General features: G+C 38.0%; 1 protein-coding gene across 1 annotated transcript; it reads right to left on the bottom strand.

The window, feature by feature from the left end:
- Window positions 1–924: 924 nt before the first annotated feature.
- On the bottom strand, window positions 925–3208 carry LOC145011505 (uncharacterized). Its single transcript, XM_078970237.1, has 3 exons — window positions 2202–3208; window positions 1942–2040; window positions 925–1555 (listed from the first exon to the last, which is right to left on the bottom strand). The coding sequence occupies exons 1-3, from the start codon at window positions 3206–3208 to the stop codon at window positions 925–927; spliced, it is 1737 nt and encodes a 578-aa protein (XP_078826363.1).
- Between the last annotated feature and the right edge of the window lie 14081 nt (window positions 3209–17289).

The following is a 17289-nucleotide window of genomic DNA, read 5'->3' as shown; positions in this document are numbered from 1 at the left end:
AAAAGAAATCCATGATTACAGGTTATGCATTTCATGAGTACCCCAAGCCTTACACACCTTGTCACTGAAACCCACAGCCTTTTTCCTCAGACCCAATATCTTTAACTGTATCTCATTCTCAATATAGGTAATCAGACCAAATTGCGAATTCCTCAATCTACTAAAAAGTCTGGCACTTCTTTCCTTCCATATATGAACAACACAACTAGCTAAAACCCATTTAGCAATTAGATTCTCAACAGATTTTCCTTTAAGGATACCACCCAACTTTTGAATTAAATCATTCCAATCATCACAAGAAACATTAAGATCCATCTTTTTACAAAAATGATTCCAAATAAAGCAAGAAAATTCACATTTGAAAAAAAGATGGTCATGGGAATCCGGAATCATAAAACAAAAAGGTCAAAGAAGGTTACCCGATTTCTCCCAACAATTGACTCTGTCTTGGGTCTTCAACTTATTTAGGATAGCAAGCCACAACAGGAAGGAGTTCCGAGGAATACAATTACCATACCACACAATGTCAAACCAATAAATTTTATCACCAAAATTATTTATATCTTTCCAAACCTGTTTACTGGAAAATTGTCTTGTCATTCCTTTTTTATCTCTCCATATCACAACATCCAACTGATTAGCCATATTGCAGAACATAGGAGCATCCATCAATCCATGAAATTTATTAACCCAATCAAATGGCCAATTATAAGAATCATTAATCATAACATCACTGACTAAGGATTTGTCATTAAAACCTTCTCTAGCCCAATCCCTTCTAGGTATAATAGTACTTAAAATACCAATTGGGTGCCACCAGTCATGCCAAAGAGAAGTGTTCCTTCCATTTCCAATACAGGACACAACATGGGGTCTAATTATTTTCCTTTCCTCCAAAAACCTTTTCCAAGTCCAATTCATGCTTCATTTTTGCCAAATATCCCAAAAATTCCTGTCACCAATATAATTCTCTTTCACCCATTGAACCCAAAGCGAATTCTTATTATTGACCACATTCCATACATGTTTAGCTAACAAAGCATCATTCCAGATCCTTAAATTTTTAATTCCAAGTCCCCCATTGATCTTTGGTTTACAAACATCACTCCATTTGACTTTGGCTTTACCTCTAACTAATTCACCATTAGCCCACAAAAAACTTCTACAGATCTTCTCTATCTCTTTAATAGTAGCAATAGGAATTTTGAAAATAGAAGCCCAGTACACATGAAGTGGAGTCAAGACTGAATTGATAAGTTCTAATCTCCCAGCAAAGGATAGCATCTTATTTTTCCAGTTAAGCACTTTCACCTTTATCTTATCAACAAGCACTTTACAATCACTTTTAAACAACCTATTAATACACATAGGAATTCCAAGGTATTTAAAAGGAATTTTACCAATGTCAAAAGGTAAAATACCCAAAATAATCCTTCTCATATTAGGATTGACACAACTAAAAAATATTTGACTTTTTTCCATACTAGCTTTTAGCCCAAACATAGATTTGAATTCTTCAAGAGCACATTTAATCACTCTAGCATAATTCCCATTTCTATAAGAAAAAACTAACAAATCGTCAGCAAAACAAAATGAGTAATTTTTAGAGATTCACACTTACAGTGGTATTTGAAATTCTGACTTTCTTCAATTTTCTTCAAAAAAATTAAATTGAAAACTTCCATAACCACAGTAAACAGGTAGGGATAAAGAGGATCTCCCTGCCTAAGTCCTCTTTTGTGTTCAAAAAATCCATGATCTCCATTAAAGTTCAACATAAACCAAGGAGATGAAGTGCAAGACATTATCCAATTGACCATAATAGGGTGAAAACCAAACCCCAAAAGAATTCTATTTAAGAATTTCCAATCCATAGTGTCATAATCCTTTTGAATATCTACTTTTAAAGTACACTTAGGCGCACCACTTTTACTTTTATACCCCACCATCAGCTCTTGATCAAGCAATATATTGTCTAAAATTGATCTTCCTGGGATAAAAGCAGATTGGTTATGACTAACAATATCACCCAAGCTATTCCTGATTCGATTAACAATTATCTTACGGATACACAAAGTATTGCAGCAAGCAATAGGATGAAAATCAGTGACTTTCCTTGGGCATTCCACTTTAGGGACTAAAACAATTCTCGTGGCATTTATACCCTTCAACAGTTTCCCAATCCAAAAGAACTCTCTAACAGCTTTACAAATCTCAGGCCCCATAATGTTCCAAGCATTCTTAAAAACTTAGAAGAGAATCCATCAGGACCAGGGGCATGATTGTCATCAATATCAAACATAGCAGCCTTAACTTTTTCATCTGTGACCATCCGAAACATACTTAAAGCCACTCTTCTGTCTAATTTTTTCTTAAAGAAATCATCATTAAGAAGAGATAAATCGGTAATATCTTCACAACCCAAGAAATTGTTAAAATGATTAACAAATTTCTCCTTCATAGCATTTCCCCTTATCCATCTTCCATCCTCATCAAGGATCATCAAAATTCGATTCCTGTTATTTCTACTTTTCAAACAGCTGTGAAAAAACTTGGTATTATTATCCCCTTCCATTAACCACTTGATCTTGGCCCTTTGCGAAAGCAACTTTTCTTCATCATTACAAGCAACATTATATTCATAAATAATATTAGCATGCTTCCTATAATTCTCATTAAGAGGGTTCAGATCAATTTCCATTTGTTTATTCCCTAATTCCTTCCTTAACTCCTTAATTTTCTTCCCTAAACCTCTGTATTTATTACACATGTCCCTACAGTGCTTTTTTAATAACTTCAGCTTTTGAAATACCTTGAACATAAAAAAACCATCAATTTTAGAGAGCCATATATCTTTAAACAGGGGTAAAAACTCTTCCTTTTCTGTAATGAAATTAGCAAACCTAAAAGAAGGTTTCCATCTCATTTTATAGTTAGGAATGTTTAAAATAGCAGGGCAATGATCAGAGGTTCGATATGGTTTAAACACAACATGAGCAAGGGGTTGATCAGATAAGAATTTCAAATTCACCATCACCCTGTCCAGTTTCTTTAGCAACCCTTTATTCCCAGAAGGAGACTTATTCCAAGTGAAGTGAAATCTAGTACTATTCAGATCCTCAACTTCTATAAAGTTAATGCACTCAATAAATTCATCAACTTCTTTAGAAATTTTGGAACAACCTTCAGAGTAATCAGAATTCTTCATGGCAACATTAAAGTCACCAAGAATACACCAAGCTTCCTTCTTCACAACTAAGCTATGCTTTTTTAAATCTTCCCATAATACCCTTCTCTCAATATATCAAGAAGCAGCATATATAAAGGAGATATACATGCTATAATTAGATCCACATACTCTAATATAGCAATGAATAACTTGTCTAGATTAGGCAATAACCAAAACTTCAAAAAACTTTAGGATCCCAACCTACAATTATTCTGGTACCAACTTCACAGTACCTATTATTAGAGACCCAATAATTACCAAAGGTTTTACTACAAACATTCTTCAAATTTAAAACCTTGACATGGGATTCAACCACAACACACATTCCCAGGTTATTATCCCTTATAACATCAATAACCTCCTTTTGCTTAATAGCTTTATTTAACCCCCTAACATTCCAAACACCAATCGACATCATTGGATAACAATTGAATTTTTGGCATTTACCACCTCAAATGCCTGAAAAGAATCACTTTTACTGTTGCTATCATCCTTCCTCTTGCAATCCATCTTCTTTTCAACATTAAACATCTCTAAATCATCTCTTCCAATGCCCATAGACCGAATCAAATCATAACTCAGATTGCTATCATCATTAGCAGAATGAGTAATATTCTTTTCACTTAATTGAGCACCAATTTTATCCCCTTTAGCATCCTCCTCCATTCCAACTATAAATTCCTCATCAATCAAACCCAAGACTTCAAAGCTATTCTTATTGCTGCTGTCATCTTTTTAAAAATTTAATTTCCCTGAATTATTCCCAACCTTACCTTTTTCACTAACACTCTTCTTTATTTCCCCTTGCTTATTATTTCCTTTATTCCTCTGATCATTATTATACTGCGCATAAACAAACTTCTCATATCTTTTGTTCTTCTCCAAATTCCAATGCCCCACTCCTTTATTATTCCAATTCCCATTTTGCCCTCGACCATTTCCACCTCTATTCCCATTTGTCCCCTGAAATTATTTCCCAAATTTGAAAAATTATTCTTCCCATTGCTTTTTTGATTAACCATATTGGTTGAATTTTTCAATGAATTACTTGTGCCTTCTCCATCTTTAAAATTTCTATTTTTCTTATGTACAACTTCAGTATACCCTTCATCATTGATTATAGCTTTTCCTTTAACCTCCTTACTATTTCCACTGTCCCCATTCCGAATTGAATTATCAGCAGTCATGCTAGCCATACAAACCTTATCCATATGTCCATACACCTTATAATGGCTGCATCTCGAAGGCATCCAAGCATATTCCACATCAAAGTTTTGAACCACACCAGAGTTAGACACAAAGTCCCAAGTAAAAATATCAATTTTCCTCTTCCATTCTTTTTCAGCTGACATTTCAATTAGAATTTTGGCATAGGCATTTCTTCCTTTATGTTCCAAACACATCTCTTCAGTAAAAGAGTCAAAAGCAAGAGGAATTCCCAAATTACTTGCAATAATACACAAATTGTCCCCACTCCAAACCTCCAGAGGTAAATCATATATTTTGACCCAAACAGGAATCTTATTATGACTATTCTTAGTTAAAGTCAATCCTGGTCTCCATCTCTGTAAAAATAAAGGCATATTGTTGAACATCAACCATGGGTTGCCCTCCAAAACAGATAACATCCCTTGCTCATCACTGAATTTGAAAAAGAAAAAACCTTTGCTATTCATAAAGACCTCTTCAAACCCCCAAATTTCTCCACAACCTCTTGACCTCTTTTTGAACTACTGGAAATGCTAGTTTTTTGTTAATCATGTATCCATATAAAGTGTTAGTATATGGAATACTAGCATTCTTCAAATTCTCAATTGGAATGATAATAGGCCCATCATCCATACCCTTTTCACCTGGGATAAACTTTATATCAATTTTACCTTTATGCATGTTTCCTTTCAGAACACAAGCATAAGAATTTATCAATTTCTCCTGATCATCCCCAACCTTCTTGTTCATATTATTAGCATTACCCAATAAGGAAGGGAGTAAGTTAATACTGTTGATAACAGTACCAGAATTCACCTTAGTATTCACCTCGCTTTTCATCATAGTATTAACCCTTTCTTCCATCACAATTACCTCATCCTCATTGGAATCATCTTCACTAGATTCATTTTCATTATCTTCCTCATCAGGTCCAAAAATAGCCTTTCCATCCTCCTCCCAATTAACTTGTTTAGACAAATACGATAAGTCAACCTCGATATTTTGATTCAGATTATTCTCAGTCCCTAACTTCTCAATTGTTTCTTTTCTGATATCATTGAGGAACTGAAACCCTATACCTGGAATAAATTCATCATTGATCTTATTACCTTTGATTAGTTCCTACTTTTCATTCTTATCAAGACCAATAACCCTAGATTTCTCAGCATCAAAATCATCAATCTCAGGGTTACCAGTATTAGCATCTTCATACACAGAAATGTTGGGATTAGCCCTAATCATATGATTGGTAGCCATTTTTAATTCCAAATTCGGACTCATCAATTCCTCATTCACCTTAGAACCTCCCCAATTTTTAAGAAGATTAGTTGTATTAACTGATGGTATCGATACAACTTGAATTTCAGCATCCTTTGATTTTACGATATCACCGCCCTCCAAACCCTTCCTCGTAGTGTCGTTTCCCATAACTGAACCACTAGCATCAGATTCCCAAGCAATTACAGTTTCCGATTCTTCATCAGCTTCATCTTCAACATCGCCTTCATCATAATATTCAACAGCTTCCATAGGAGACATCCCTTCCATAACTTTCCGAACTCGATTTTTCACTCTGAAAGCTTTCCCCTCCAATTTCCATTCTGCTTTCCCAATTCCAGAAGCTACAGCTCCCGTAGCACTAGGCTTACGACGAGCTTTTTAAATCATAGCAGAGGACTTATCGATTACTCCAGGTGGAACCAACTCGTTCACATCAACCTCAGTTCTAACATATCTCATAGCTGCAGAATTATCCGGTGGCTTTACTTTCACTTCCTTATTACAATCCACTTTGGAAGAAGCATCCATAACACAATGAATTCAGAGAATTCAGAAGAGAAATTGCAATTCGAAGAAGAAGAATCAATCGAACAGCAGCAACGATGAATCAAAAACCAGATTGCAAACACCGAAGGAAGGAACAGGGGAAGAGAGAGAAAGAGCGGAGAGAGAAAGCGAAAAAGTTTGTTTCCCTGTCCACCATGCCTATAGTTGGTGCCTATTCCAGCTCGACTTACATCACCGAAATTTATTTGGGCCATAGTTGCAGTCACAGTTGCGGTTACAGCTGTCAGAAACATCACCGCATCGAACTGCGGAGGAGGAGGAGGAGGTGGTGGTGTAGTTTGAGTTGCAGGTCTGCCCATGTTTGGACGAGGATGAGGCAACATCTTTTACTGAAAAGTTATGAAAAGTGATGGTAACAGTAAGAATCGACCACAAATATGATGGGAGTGTTTCATGGACTAATTCGCTATAGTCCAACTATCAGATAGAGTCATAACACAGCGTAGAGAAACATCAGAGTACAGACTTTTCCAACAGATTAGATAGTTGCCTATATTACTGGTGTTACTGATGTAAATAAGTTCGGGAAAAATGACCTAACAGTAGGTCTTACATCAAACCATAAGGAGAATGTTGACAGCTTAGAAGTCTAGTTAGAATACTTTCAAATTTAGGAATGTTTACAGACTAGTGCTCTACCAGGCATAGAAAAGAAAAGGCTATTCCTTAACAAAAGAGAAAGATGTGTTGACATCTTCTACTGGCGACGGGTATCCCTTGGGCGAACCCTAAGATCAGTCAGTTGGCGTACAACTTCCTGAAGATGTCGTTCATGAGTCCTCTGACGCGCTCATAGTTCCCTGACTTCGGCTCGGGATGCAGCTAACTGTTGTTGCAGAGCCTCATTGGTCCTCCTAGTCCTATCCATGGCTTCTTCCAGTTGGCGGATGTGGACAATGTTAAGGTTAAAGTTGGCATAAATTTCCACAACTCTGCCGATGGCTGCATGACCTTGTTCGATGTTCCTAGCAATCCTTTGGACCATGACGGGTAGGGCTCGATCAGCCGAGCCACCCTCGCTTATGTTATAAAAGCTTCGGTCTCCGTTTAAAGGTAAAGGCTGTGACAACTCGAAATTTTCATTCGGTCAAACCCTAAAAGTCAATCACTTCGATTTATAGGTCAATTACATTATTACTTATTTTTAGCAAATTCAAAGTTCGTTTGATTATTTTAATATTATTCTTTAAACGAACGGGTAAAAGAAAGTGCCGTCTCGGGTTTTGATTTTTAAAAACCGAAAACACCTCGTGTCTTAGAAGTTCGCGGCCAAACTTTTATGTTTGGGTCGAAAAATCATCCAAAAACCGTGAACTCATGCATAAGCATGAGTTTACTCCCCAAAAACTAGTCATTTTGTGTTTACTCCCCATTTACCAAAAGAGTAAACTCCAAAAATCCTCTCAAGTATCATCCTAGAATTAATTCAAGATCTTCAAACTTGTAAGTGTTTTAACCCTTTCAAGTTAGTTTATCACTTAATCTAGTGATTGTACATCCTTTAATCCATCCATTTATGATTTTTGACTAGTTTTTCCAAAACACCAAGAACACACACTAAGTGTTCTTGGACTTTAAGTTCATTTCAAGCTTCCACAATGTAAGTACTTCTATCCTAGAGTCATTTAAAGCTTGCTATACATGTTTATATCAAATAAAAGTCCCAAGAACACCAAGAACAAGGTGTTCATGGTTTTGGGAGGCTCCCAAAACCGTAAACATCAAATTTAGTGCCTTAGGGTGCTTTAGGGTGTCTAGATGCTTCACAATGCCTTAGGGACTTGTCTAGATCCATCCTTGATGTGTATATCACCTAAAAGAACAAGAAAATCTATCCTTGATGTTTAAATGTCCCATAAAAGTCCCATGGTTATTTCTTATGTCTAAATCTAACCTAGAATAGTGCCATGATTGAGCTAAGGACTTGAAAACCCCAAAAACCATAAACTTAGGAGTTTAAGGTAGTAAACTCATGAGTTTAAGGTAGTAAACTCATGAAGAAATGGTCCTTAGACCGTAAACTCCATTTAAAAGTGTTTTGATGCAACACAACACTTCCTAAGGCTAAATCATGAAGTAGGAATGCTTGGAATAGCTTAGAAGACTTCAAAACAACAAAATGGTCATAAGGTTAGGAGTCTACGACCGTAAACTCAAGAGTTTACGACCGTAAACTCAAGGGGTGTTGGTGTTTAGGGAGTAAACTCATTTTAGGAGTGTTCCTTGAACCCCCAAACACACTAGCCTTTCCCTACAACACTTAGATGCACTCCTTAGCACTTATAACACTTATACAAAGTGTTTGTCATATCCTAGAGTGTCTTGACTTGTTTATTAGTTGTTTAAAGACTAATTGTTTATGTACATATGTCCTCATATGTAATTAGGATCTTTGTGTGTGTCTAAGTCTTCACTTGACACCAAGCACTTATCCGACACTTCCTTCCGACCCACTCGCAACAGGTGAGTTCATACCCCTTAATCAATGTTTTAAATGTTTTTAAATGCTTTATGGGGGGATACAAGTAGAATCATGCTAGTTATTATACTAATCACATGTGATTAATAAGAAGCATTCAAATGATTTATTACTTATTAGCCGTTTTACCAAACAGTTTATTTCAAATGATTTTCATAAACACTTTATATGTTTAAAACTCCTTATTAAACTGTACATTTTACTCTATAATTGTGTTTCAAACAAATGTTTCTTTATACTCAAACTGTTTTATCAAACCCATGCTTTCAAACCGTTTTATAGATTGACATCAAGTCGATCTTTTCTTAGATAATAAAACTTATTTTATGCTTTTATATTATCAATTGCATGCCTATATATGTATTGTTATATAAGAAATATTTAAAAGAATTAGGAAGGCTATCCACCTTATTTCCTTTTCGCGCTTGAGATGTGGTCTGGTGGGACATCGGGTATCCGTCCGAAGGTTGTTTAAATATTAGTTATATATCATGTGCACATATATAGTCATAAAGGTTTTCCCAGTTCATTCAATACCCTTAGGTAGCAAGGGTATACTTCCATGTCCATACGTGCCAGTTACATTACTAGTAAGCTACCGTATGGGTAGTTTAGGAAGATACTAGAACTATTACTAGAATATGATATCATACAATGAGTCAGTTCATTCATGAGTCAATACTTGCTAGATAGAGAGAGAACACACGTCACAACTAGTACACACATTACATTACTATACTATTACATAGATATGTTTACATGATTACATTTACATGAGTACATTTACATGATTACATTTACACGAGTACATTTACATAGATACATTTACATGATTACATTTACATGAGTACATTTACATATATACATCTACATGAGTACATTTACATGAGTACACTTACATAAGTACGTTTACATAGATAACATATGATGAATTAATAGTACATTTTATATGTATAGATTCTGTTATATAATCCTCATTCTTATCTTTACTTTGTGATACAATCACATAATCGGCGAGATAGATTGGATTTAATATCCTAGTACCAAAGGATATTTGTGGGATTAACCATCCCTAGAATCTCTGTTAGCTATAGAGGTAAAACCACATCCACGGATGTCAACGGTTGATACCATTACATGTATACTTTAAGGGACTAACTATTCCTATACCAAGCTGTTAGCAACAGAGGTAAATGTACATCTGCAGATGTCTTCAGTTAACACCGTTAGTTACCCTAGTACCAAAGGGTAATACTTAGGTTATTTATATTATTACCTTTATCTTGTGACCCATTCACATAAGCGATGAGGTGAATTATATTTGAGTATCTTAGTATCAAAGGATACAATTTCTTATAATAATAATAATAGTAGCACAGTTAAGTCTTGGTAGAAGACTACATTTAGAACAATTAAGTCTTGGTAGAAGACTACATTTAGAATAGTTGGGTCTTGGTAGAAGACTCCCTTTTAATAAAGTAGGAATCATAGGGATTTCTAGGGTTTTTCAAACGTTTACAGTTGTCTTACAAACATTTTCATACTTACACGAACTTTCTTTCAAAACATTTTCAAGTCTTTCATTACATGTCAAACAAATACTTACATACAAATTAAGACACATTAATACTTATGATCTCACCAGCTTTAAAGCTGATACTCTCTTTCAAAATAACTTGTATCCTCAGGTCAACAGTAGATAGGTACCGAGGTAAGGTTTAGAGAAGATGGAGCTCATTCAAGACTCATTTTTCATTTTGTTTATACTTTAGTGTCTATTATAATTTGACAGAACACTTGTATTAAAATTATATTATTAATGCAATGGATGATGTTGTTGCTTGTTTACTACTTTTCATTGTTGTGATACTGTACATGACGTCCTCTGCCCCAGAACGTTTCCGCCGTTCTTGGTTTTGAGGTGTGACAAAGGTTGGCCCTGCTCATCGCTCCATCGATTCAAGGTTGTTGCCCACATGGGAGTAGGACCTTGGAATGATGGACGGGGGTTGGGGTTTGGAGCTAGTGGGGGTTGGTTGTTGACTTCTGGTTCGGAGTCGGAGCTATCCGAAAAGCCCTCTTCATGGTGATCATCCAAAAGGATCGGGTGATCATCTTCTGACTCTTCCTCGAGCCATCCTCCAATGCCTTGGTTCGGATAGTACGGATCGCCGGGATGGTGGAAGCCAGCCATTCTATCTATGCGAGAATGAGGAAAGAAAAGTTAATAGACGTACTAATATAAGTTACTTATAAGACGATCCTTATTAGTCGACCCAATACTTGCATAGTGCATACCAATTACATGTACTCGAGACAGGATAGACCTTCGAATAAGTGACCCTAACTCTAAATCCACAACCAAACAAGGAACAGGAAGTAAAGAAAAGATCACAGATTCTAACTTTATAGCATCTTAGTCATATGTAACCGTAGAGTATCCACTTAGCAACTATTGCCCTACTAGTAACGACCCTTTTAGTTCTCAAATATGTAAATTATAGAAATGCAGAATACTCCTATAGTATTCTTGTTCTAATGTTCTTGCGGTAGTGTTGGTAAGTTTTTAGACTTGTCGCAACACCACAACCATTCTTAGGCACATGCAAGTTACTCCTAGGAAAACATAGTTGATCAGGCTACATCCACCAAGATCTGACTATACGTCTCTAAGTCTAATTGTGTTGTTTAACAATCTTAATACTTTTGTTCTGTTCTAGTATGATACTGTCACACCCCAAAACCAAGAACGGCGGAATACGTTCTGGGGTGGAGGACGTCATGTACAGTATCATAACAATGCATAATAGTAAAAACAAGCAACAACATCCATTGTATTAACACAGTAATTGTAATACAAGTGTGTTATGTACAATTTGTTAGACACCAAAAATTATAATAAAAAATAAAAACGAGTCTTCTATGCGCTCCGTCTTCTCAAAAACTGCATTTGTACCTGTCTATTGCCGACCTGAGAATACAAGTTATTTTGAAAACGAGTATCAGCATAAAGCTAATGAGTTTATAAGAATTTAGTGTCATTGCTTGTATAAAATTGTTTACAATCGTATAACATGAACATTGTTATTAAGTTTGAAAATAGTGTGAATCTCTAGAAAATCCTATATTTTCTAATAAAAGTAGTCTTCTACCAAGACTTGGTTTCTTGTAAGTTTGCTCCTTTGAGTGTGTAAAAGATTTCCCAATTAGACTCATAATTTTAAAAATATAATTTGGACTTCATTTGAACAAAGTAAATGGGAAAATAATGTGTTATTCTAGCAGTGTTACTGCCGAATGGATGGTAATTAACCGCAGACTCTAGGTAGCGATATGTATTTAATACACCTCAGGGAGTCAACTTTACCTTCAATTCGTAATTTGTTAGATTAGGGTTCCGAATGTGAATATGTATGTAACCATGCGGATAGGCGATTGAATGTATCATGACCCTCCAGGTCATATGTGGTGTGGTAGCATATTATCATCCCTGGGCCTAGTTGGCTCGGACTGTAGCTAGCAGTCGGGATGTGTGAGTGTCCGCCCTATATAGCTCTATACACGTAGAGCCCGCTCCCCCTCCAGGAGACTAAGGTTACACGGTGAAGGCGCAGTAAAGTGCCGTATGGAGAAGTAGTGTATCACATTCTGTTTTAGTATGTTCTCTTGTATTAGTGTATAGTGTGCTTCTCGGTACAATGTATTTAATGTTCTTCTGTATAGTATATAGTATTCTTCTTGTGTAGTACTTAACATGTAGAGACTCATAATAGTACTAACCGTGGTAAGTATCTTAGTAATGATAGTGGGGAGTGATAAACCTTAACTATACCTATTATAGTTAGCTGGTATGTTGCAGTCATTCTTGGATACTCAAAAGTATTATACTGAGTGAAGGAAGTCATATCCAACACAAATACATACAATATATAACTAAGAATTCAACTACAGTCGGACAGATAACAATGTACCCTCAAACCACAATCAAACAAGAACAGGTAATAAGGCGAGCTATGAGTCCTAAATCCTTCAAGTCTTACTTATATAAATATATTGGTGTGGATATATTTTAGAAACATAAGAAATTTTAAAAGAGTTTGAAAATAGTTTTTATAACAATTTAACATGAAATGAGTTTGAAAACAATGAAATCAGTTTTGATGGTGAATTGGTTAAAAGTACACATATCCCTTATGATTGTAAGCTACAAATTACATGTGATTGATACTATAAATTGTTGGATTCAACTTGTATTCCCCCCCCCCCCCCCCATAAAAGCACTTAAAAACATTTGAAAGATTAATTAAGGGGTGTGAACTCACCTGCAGCGAGTGGAGTGGATGGAATGTCGGGTAGGATGCTAGGTGTCAAGTGAGGACTTGAACACGCCCACGGATCCTATGTAACATATAGTGGCACATGATGGGTCTAATTAGTCATTTTATGACTAATTTAGTAAGTAGAGGCCCTTTAGTGCATGAAAACACTTTGTTACAAGTGCAACGGATGCTAGGGGTTGCTTCTAAAGTGTGTATGGCCTCACTATGAAGTTTACTCCTCAAATACCCACCTTAGGTGAGTTTATGGTTTAGGGACCAATTCCCCCATGAGTTTACGGCTGTAAACTCATGAGAGGAGTGTATTTGTGTGCTTAAGGGTCTCTTACATCACTAGGAAGGGTTCTAAGGTCAAATCCAAGGCTTGAGAAGTGATTAGGGTTCTAAAGGGGCACTCCCTTAGAGTTTGCGGTCCTTGGACCACTCCTTGGGAGTTTACGGTCGTGAGGACACTTCTTATCCTTCGTTTTTGTGGTCCTAGGCTCATTCATACAAGTTTCTAGTCCTTTAAACATGCTAAGGAAGGAGTTAGGGACACCAAAACACCCTTTTTGGTGTTTATGGTTTTGGTGCTTACGGTTCATGAATGTTCATGGACCGTAAACTCATGTTTACTCCCTTAAAGGCACTCTACTTTCATTCAGGACAGTTTCTAAGTCAAAGATGAGCATTAGAAGGGTTTTGGAGGGATTTTGGGGCTTCAAAACCCCCTTATAGGAGTTTACGGTTTTGGGAGGTGTTCTACAACCGTAAACTCTAGTTTTTAATGTATTTTGGGTGGTTGAATCCCGAATTTGCATGAACACAAAGCAAAACAACTAGCTAGGAATGATTACTTACGAATTTGGAGCTTGAATGAGGTGTTTCTTGGCTAAACCCACTTGTAGAGAGAGAGAGAGAGAGAGAGAGAGTAGAGAGAGAAAGTTTCTAGGAGTGAGAAAAGGTTCAAGTGAAAGCCACTCAACCCTTATATAGGGCTTGAGTTGGCGGCCAGGTGGGGATCCACCCCAAACCGATGTTAAACGGAATTTAAGATTTTACCCGATTAAATGGTCGTGACCTGGCTTAGTCGTAAACTAAAATTTTTCTCAAATACTTTTGAGGGTATTACACATGATTATGAATCTCATTGTCGTAATCATTGAGTAGCTCGACCCACCGTCGTTGCCTCATATTGAGCTTCTTCTGGTTCAGTATGTGTAGGAGGCTTTTGTGGTCAGTGTATATCGTGCTCTTCGTACCATACAGGTAATGTCTCTAGATCTTTAGAGCAAATACAACCGCTCCTAATTCGTGGTCATGCGTGGTGTAGTTAACTTCATGTGTCTTTAGCTGTCTTGTGGCATAGGCAATGACCTTACGTCGTTGCATCAGGACACAACCGAGCCCCTGATTGGACGCATCGCAGTATACCACAAAATCTTCAGTCCCCTCGGGGAGGGACAGTATTGGTGCAGTGCATAAGGCTCGTTTCAAGGTCTGGAATGCCTTCTCCTGTTTCCTTCCCCAGTCGAAGGCCGCACCTTTCTGGGTTAAGGTGGTAAGGGGTTTCGCGATCCTAGAGAAGTTCTGAATGAATCTGCGGTAGTAGCCAATGAGGCCTAGATATCGACGAGTTTCTGTAGGCGTCTTCGGTGCTGACCAGTTCTCAATAGCTTTAATCTTGGATGGGTCCTCGTGGATTCCTTCTTCGCTAACCACGTGTCCCAAGAATTCAACTCTTCGGATCCAGAATTCGCACTTAGAGAACTTCGAATATAACTTCTCCGATCGTAGGGTTTCTAAGACTCGTCGTAGATGATCGCTATGCTCTTCCTTACTCCAAGAGTAGACAAGTATGTCATCAATGAAGACGATGACGAACTGATCTAAGTAAGAACAACACACCCTATTCATTAGGTCCATGAATACTGTGGGTGCATTGGTCAGTCCGAAGGGCATCACTACAAACTTGTAGTGTCCGTAACGCGTTCAGAAAGCTGTTTTCAGGACATCCTCCTCAAGAACTTGCAATTGATGATACCTGGACCATAGATCAATCTTGGAGAAGTAACTCACCCCTTGCAGTTGGTCAAATAAATCGTCTATACAGGGAAGAGGGTAACGATTTTTGACCATGAGTTTGGAGCTCCCTATAATCGATGCACATACAGAATGATCCGTCCTTCTTTACGAACAAGATCGGTGCTCCCCAGGGTGAGAAGCTTGGTCTTATAAAGCCCTTGCTGAGCAGCTCGTTGAGTTGACTGGATAGTTCTTGCATCTCAGCAGGAGCTAGACGATAGGGCGATTTGGCTACGGGGGTAGCTCCTGGAACTAGATCGATTCTGAACTCAACCTGACGTTTGGGAGGTAAACCTGGTAGCTCCTCTGGAAAGACGTCGGGGAAGTCACATATGACGGGGAAGTCTTTTAGATCTTTTGTTTTCTGGCTCATGTCGACAACATGTGCAAGGAATGCGCGATATTCCTTGTGCAAGTACTTCTAGGCTTGAATACTCGAGATGATGTGAAGGCTCGTACTGAGTTTGTCCCCATAGATTAACAGGGTTTCGTTATTCGGTAGGTTTAGAAGGATTGCTTTGTCGAAGCACAGGATATCAGCACGATGGAGACTCAACCATTCCATGCCCACAATGACATCGAAACTCTTGATCGATATTGGTAGGAGGTCGATTGGGAATGAATGATCATCTAATGTGAAGGTACAGCCTATGTAGATCTCGCTAGAACTCTCTGTCTTTCCGTTAGCCATTTCTACGACGAATGTTTCTTTTAGTGGTTGTGGGGATTGTTTAAGTAAGTGTTTAAAGTTTTGGTTTATGAAGCTTCTTTCTGCTCCACTATCAAATAAGATACAAGCATAAGAGTTGTTGAGAAGGAACGTACCCGTGACTACTGTGGGGGTCTGCTATTGCTTCATTGTGGCCAATAGCAAGTAGTTTCCCCGTTTCTCCTGCATTTCCAGCTTTTGGGCAGTTTTTCTTGAAATGCCCCACTTCGCCACAGCCATAACAGGCCTGGATGACTCCCGAACCGGAGACTTGAGAAATGGGTTTGGGTTGAGATCTGCAAAACCGGACGATATGGCCCTTCCGGTCGCATTTAGTGCAGTGCATTTCATGGCAGGGGCCGTTATGATGAAAAGGGCACTTTGGGCACTTTGGCAGGTTTCCAACATAGTTTTTTTGCTGGTGTAGGGGTAGCAGGAGTGGTGGCAGCATGGACAGCCACCATCTATTGGTTCTTGGAAGAGGATTAGGGTTTCTTGTCCTTTTTCTTGTCCCACCGCTTCCTCTTGTTGTCGGATGTCTTGGTCGGTGCAGTGGCAGTTGTTGTTGATGTTGATGGAGTGGAAGGAGTTTCATGATCAATCAACCTGTGGGCCAATTCCTTGGCACTGTCAAAGGTTGTAGGATGTGAAGATAGAACATTTCCTTGATACGAGGGCACTAAATCCCAAATGTATCGTTTAATTTTCTTGCTTTCAGAGGGGATCTTGTTAGGGCACATAGCTACCATGTGGCAGAAATGGCTATATAAGTCACTATGTCTGTCCCCTTCATCTTGAGGTTCCAGAGTTCCTCCTCGAGCTTCTGAACCTCACCTCTAGGGCAGTACTCCCTTCTCAGTAGGTCGTTTAGTGAGTCCCAGCCCATGGCGTTGGCTGTTACTAAAAAGAGTGAATTGACATGGCCATTCCACCATGTCAGGGCCCTTTTAGTGAAAGTGGCAGCAACGAACTTTATTTTGCTTTCTTCGGGGCATGAGCACATTTCGAAGACGACTTCAGTTCTTTCAATCCATTGGGACAGAGCAAGGATCCCTCCGGTCCTATTGAAAAATGTCGGTTTGCAGTTCATGAAATCCTTTTAAATACACCCCTGTGTACGTGGATGGATTTCACCATGTCTGGAGTTGGTGCCCATTCCGGCTCCACTAGCATCACCAGAATTCATTTGGGCCATGGCTGCTGTCACAACTGTCTGAAACAGCACTGGATCAAACTACGGAGGAGGTGGTGGTGGAGGTGGGGTTTGAGTCGCAGGTCTGCCTCTGTTCAGACGCTTGCGAGGAGGCATCTTTTACTGAAAGTTCATAGAGATGATAACAATAGTAAGAGTCTATTTCAAGTATGATAAGAGCGTTTCATGGACTAAATCAACATAGCCCAACAATCAAAGAGA

Source organism: Lactuca saligna, chromosome 1 (assembly GCF_052625555.1).
Source record: "Lactuca saligna cultivar CGN05327 chromosome 1, ASM5262555v1, whole genome shotgun sequence".
Taxonomy (NCBI): domain Eukaryota; kingdom Viridiplantae; phylum Streptophyta; class Magnoliopsida; order Asterales; family Asteraceae; genus Lactuca; species Lactuca saligna.
Note: the sequence above shows the minus strand (reverse complement) of the source record. Positions and strands in the feature narration are given on the sequence as shown.

Bases quoted from the DNA above. Each gene is read 5' to 3' on its own strand.
- LOC145011505 (XM_078970237.1), bottom strand. From the start codon at position 3,208: ATGAAGAATTCTGATTACTCTGAAGGTTGTTCCAAAATTTCTAAAGAA. The intron at 2,041-2,201 runs GTTAGAGAGTTC...TAATCGAATCAG, and splicing joins GGCCTGAGATTTGTAAAGCT to GAATAGCTTGGGTGATATTG. The intron at 1,556-1,941 runs GTATAAAAGTAA...TTTTTCTTATAG, and splicing joins GATCAAGAGCTGATGGTGGG to AAATGGGAATTATGCTAGAG.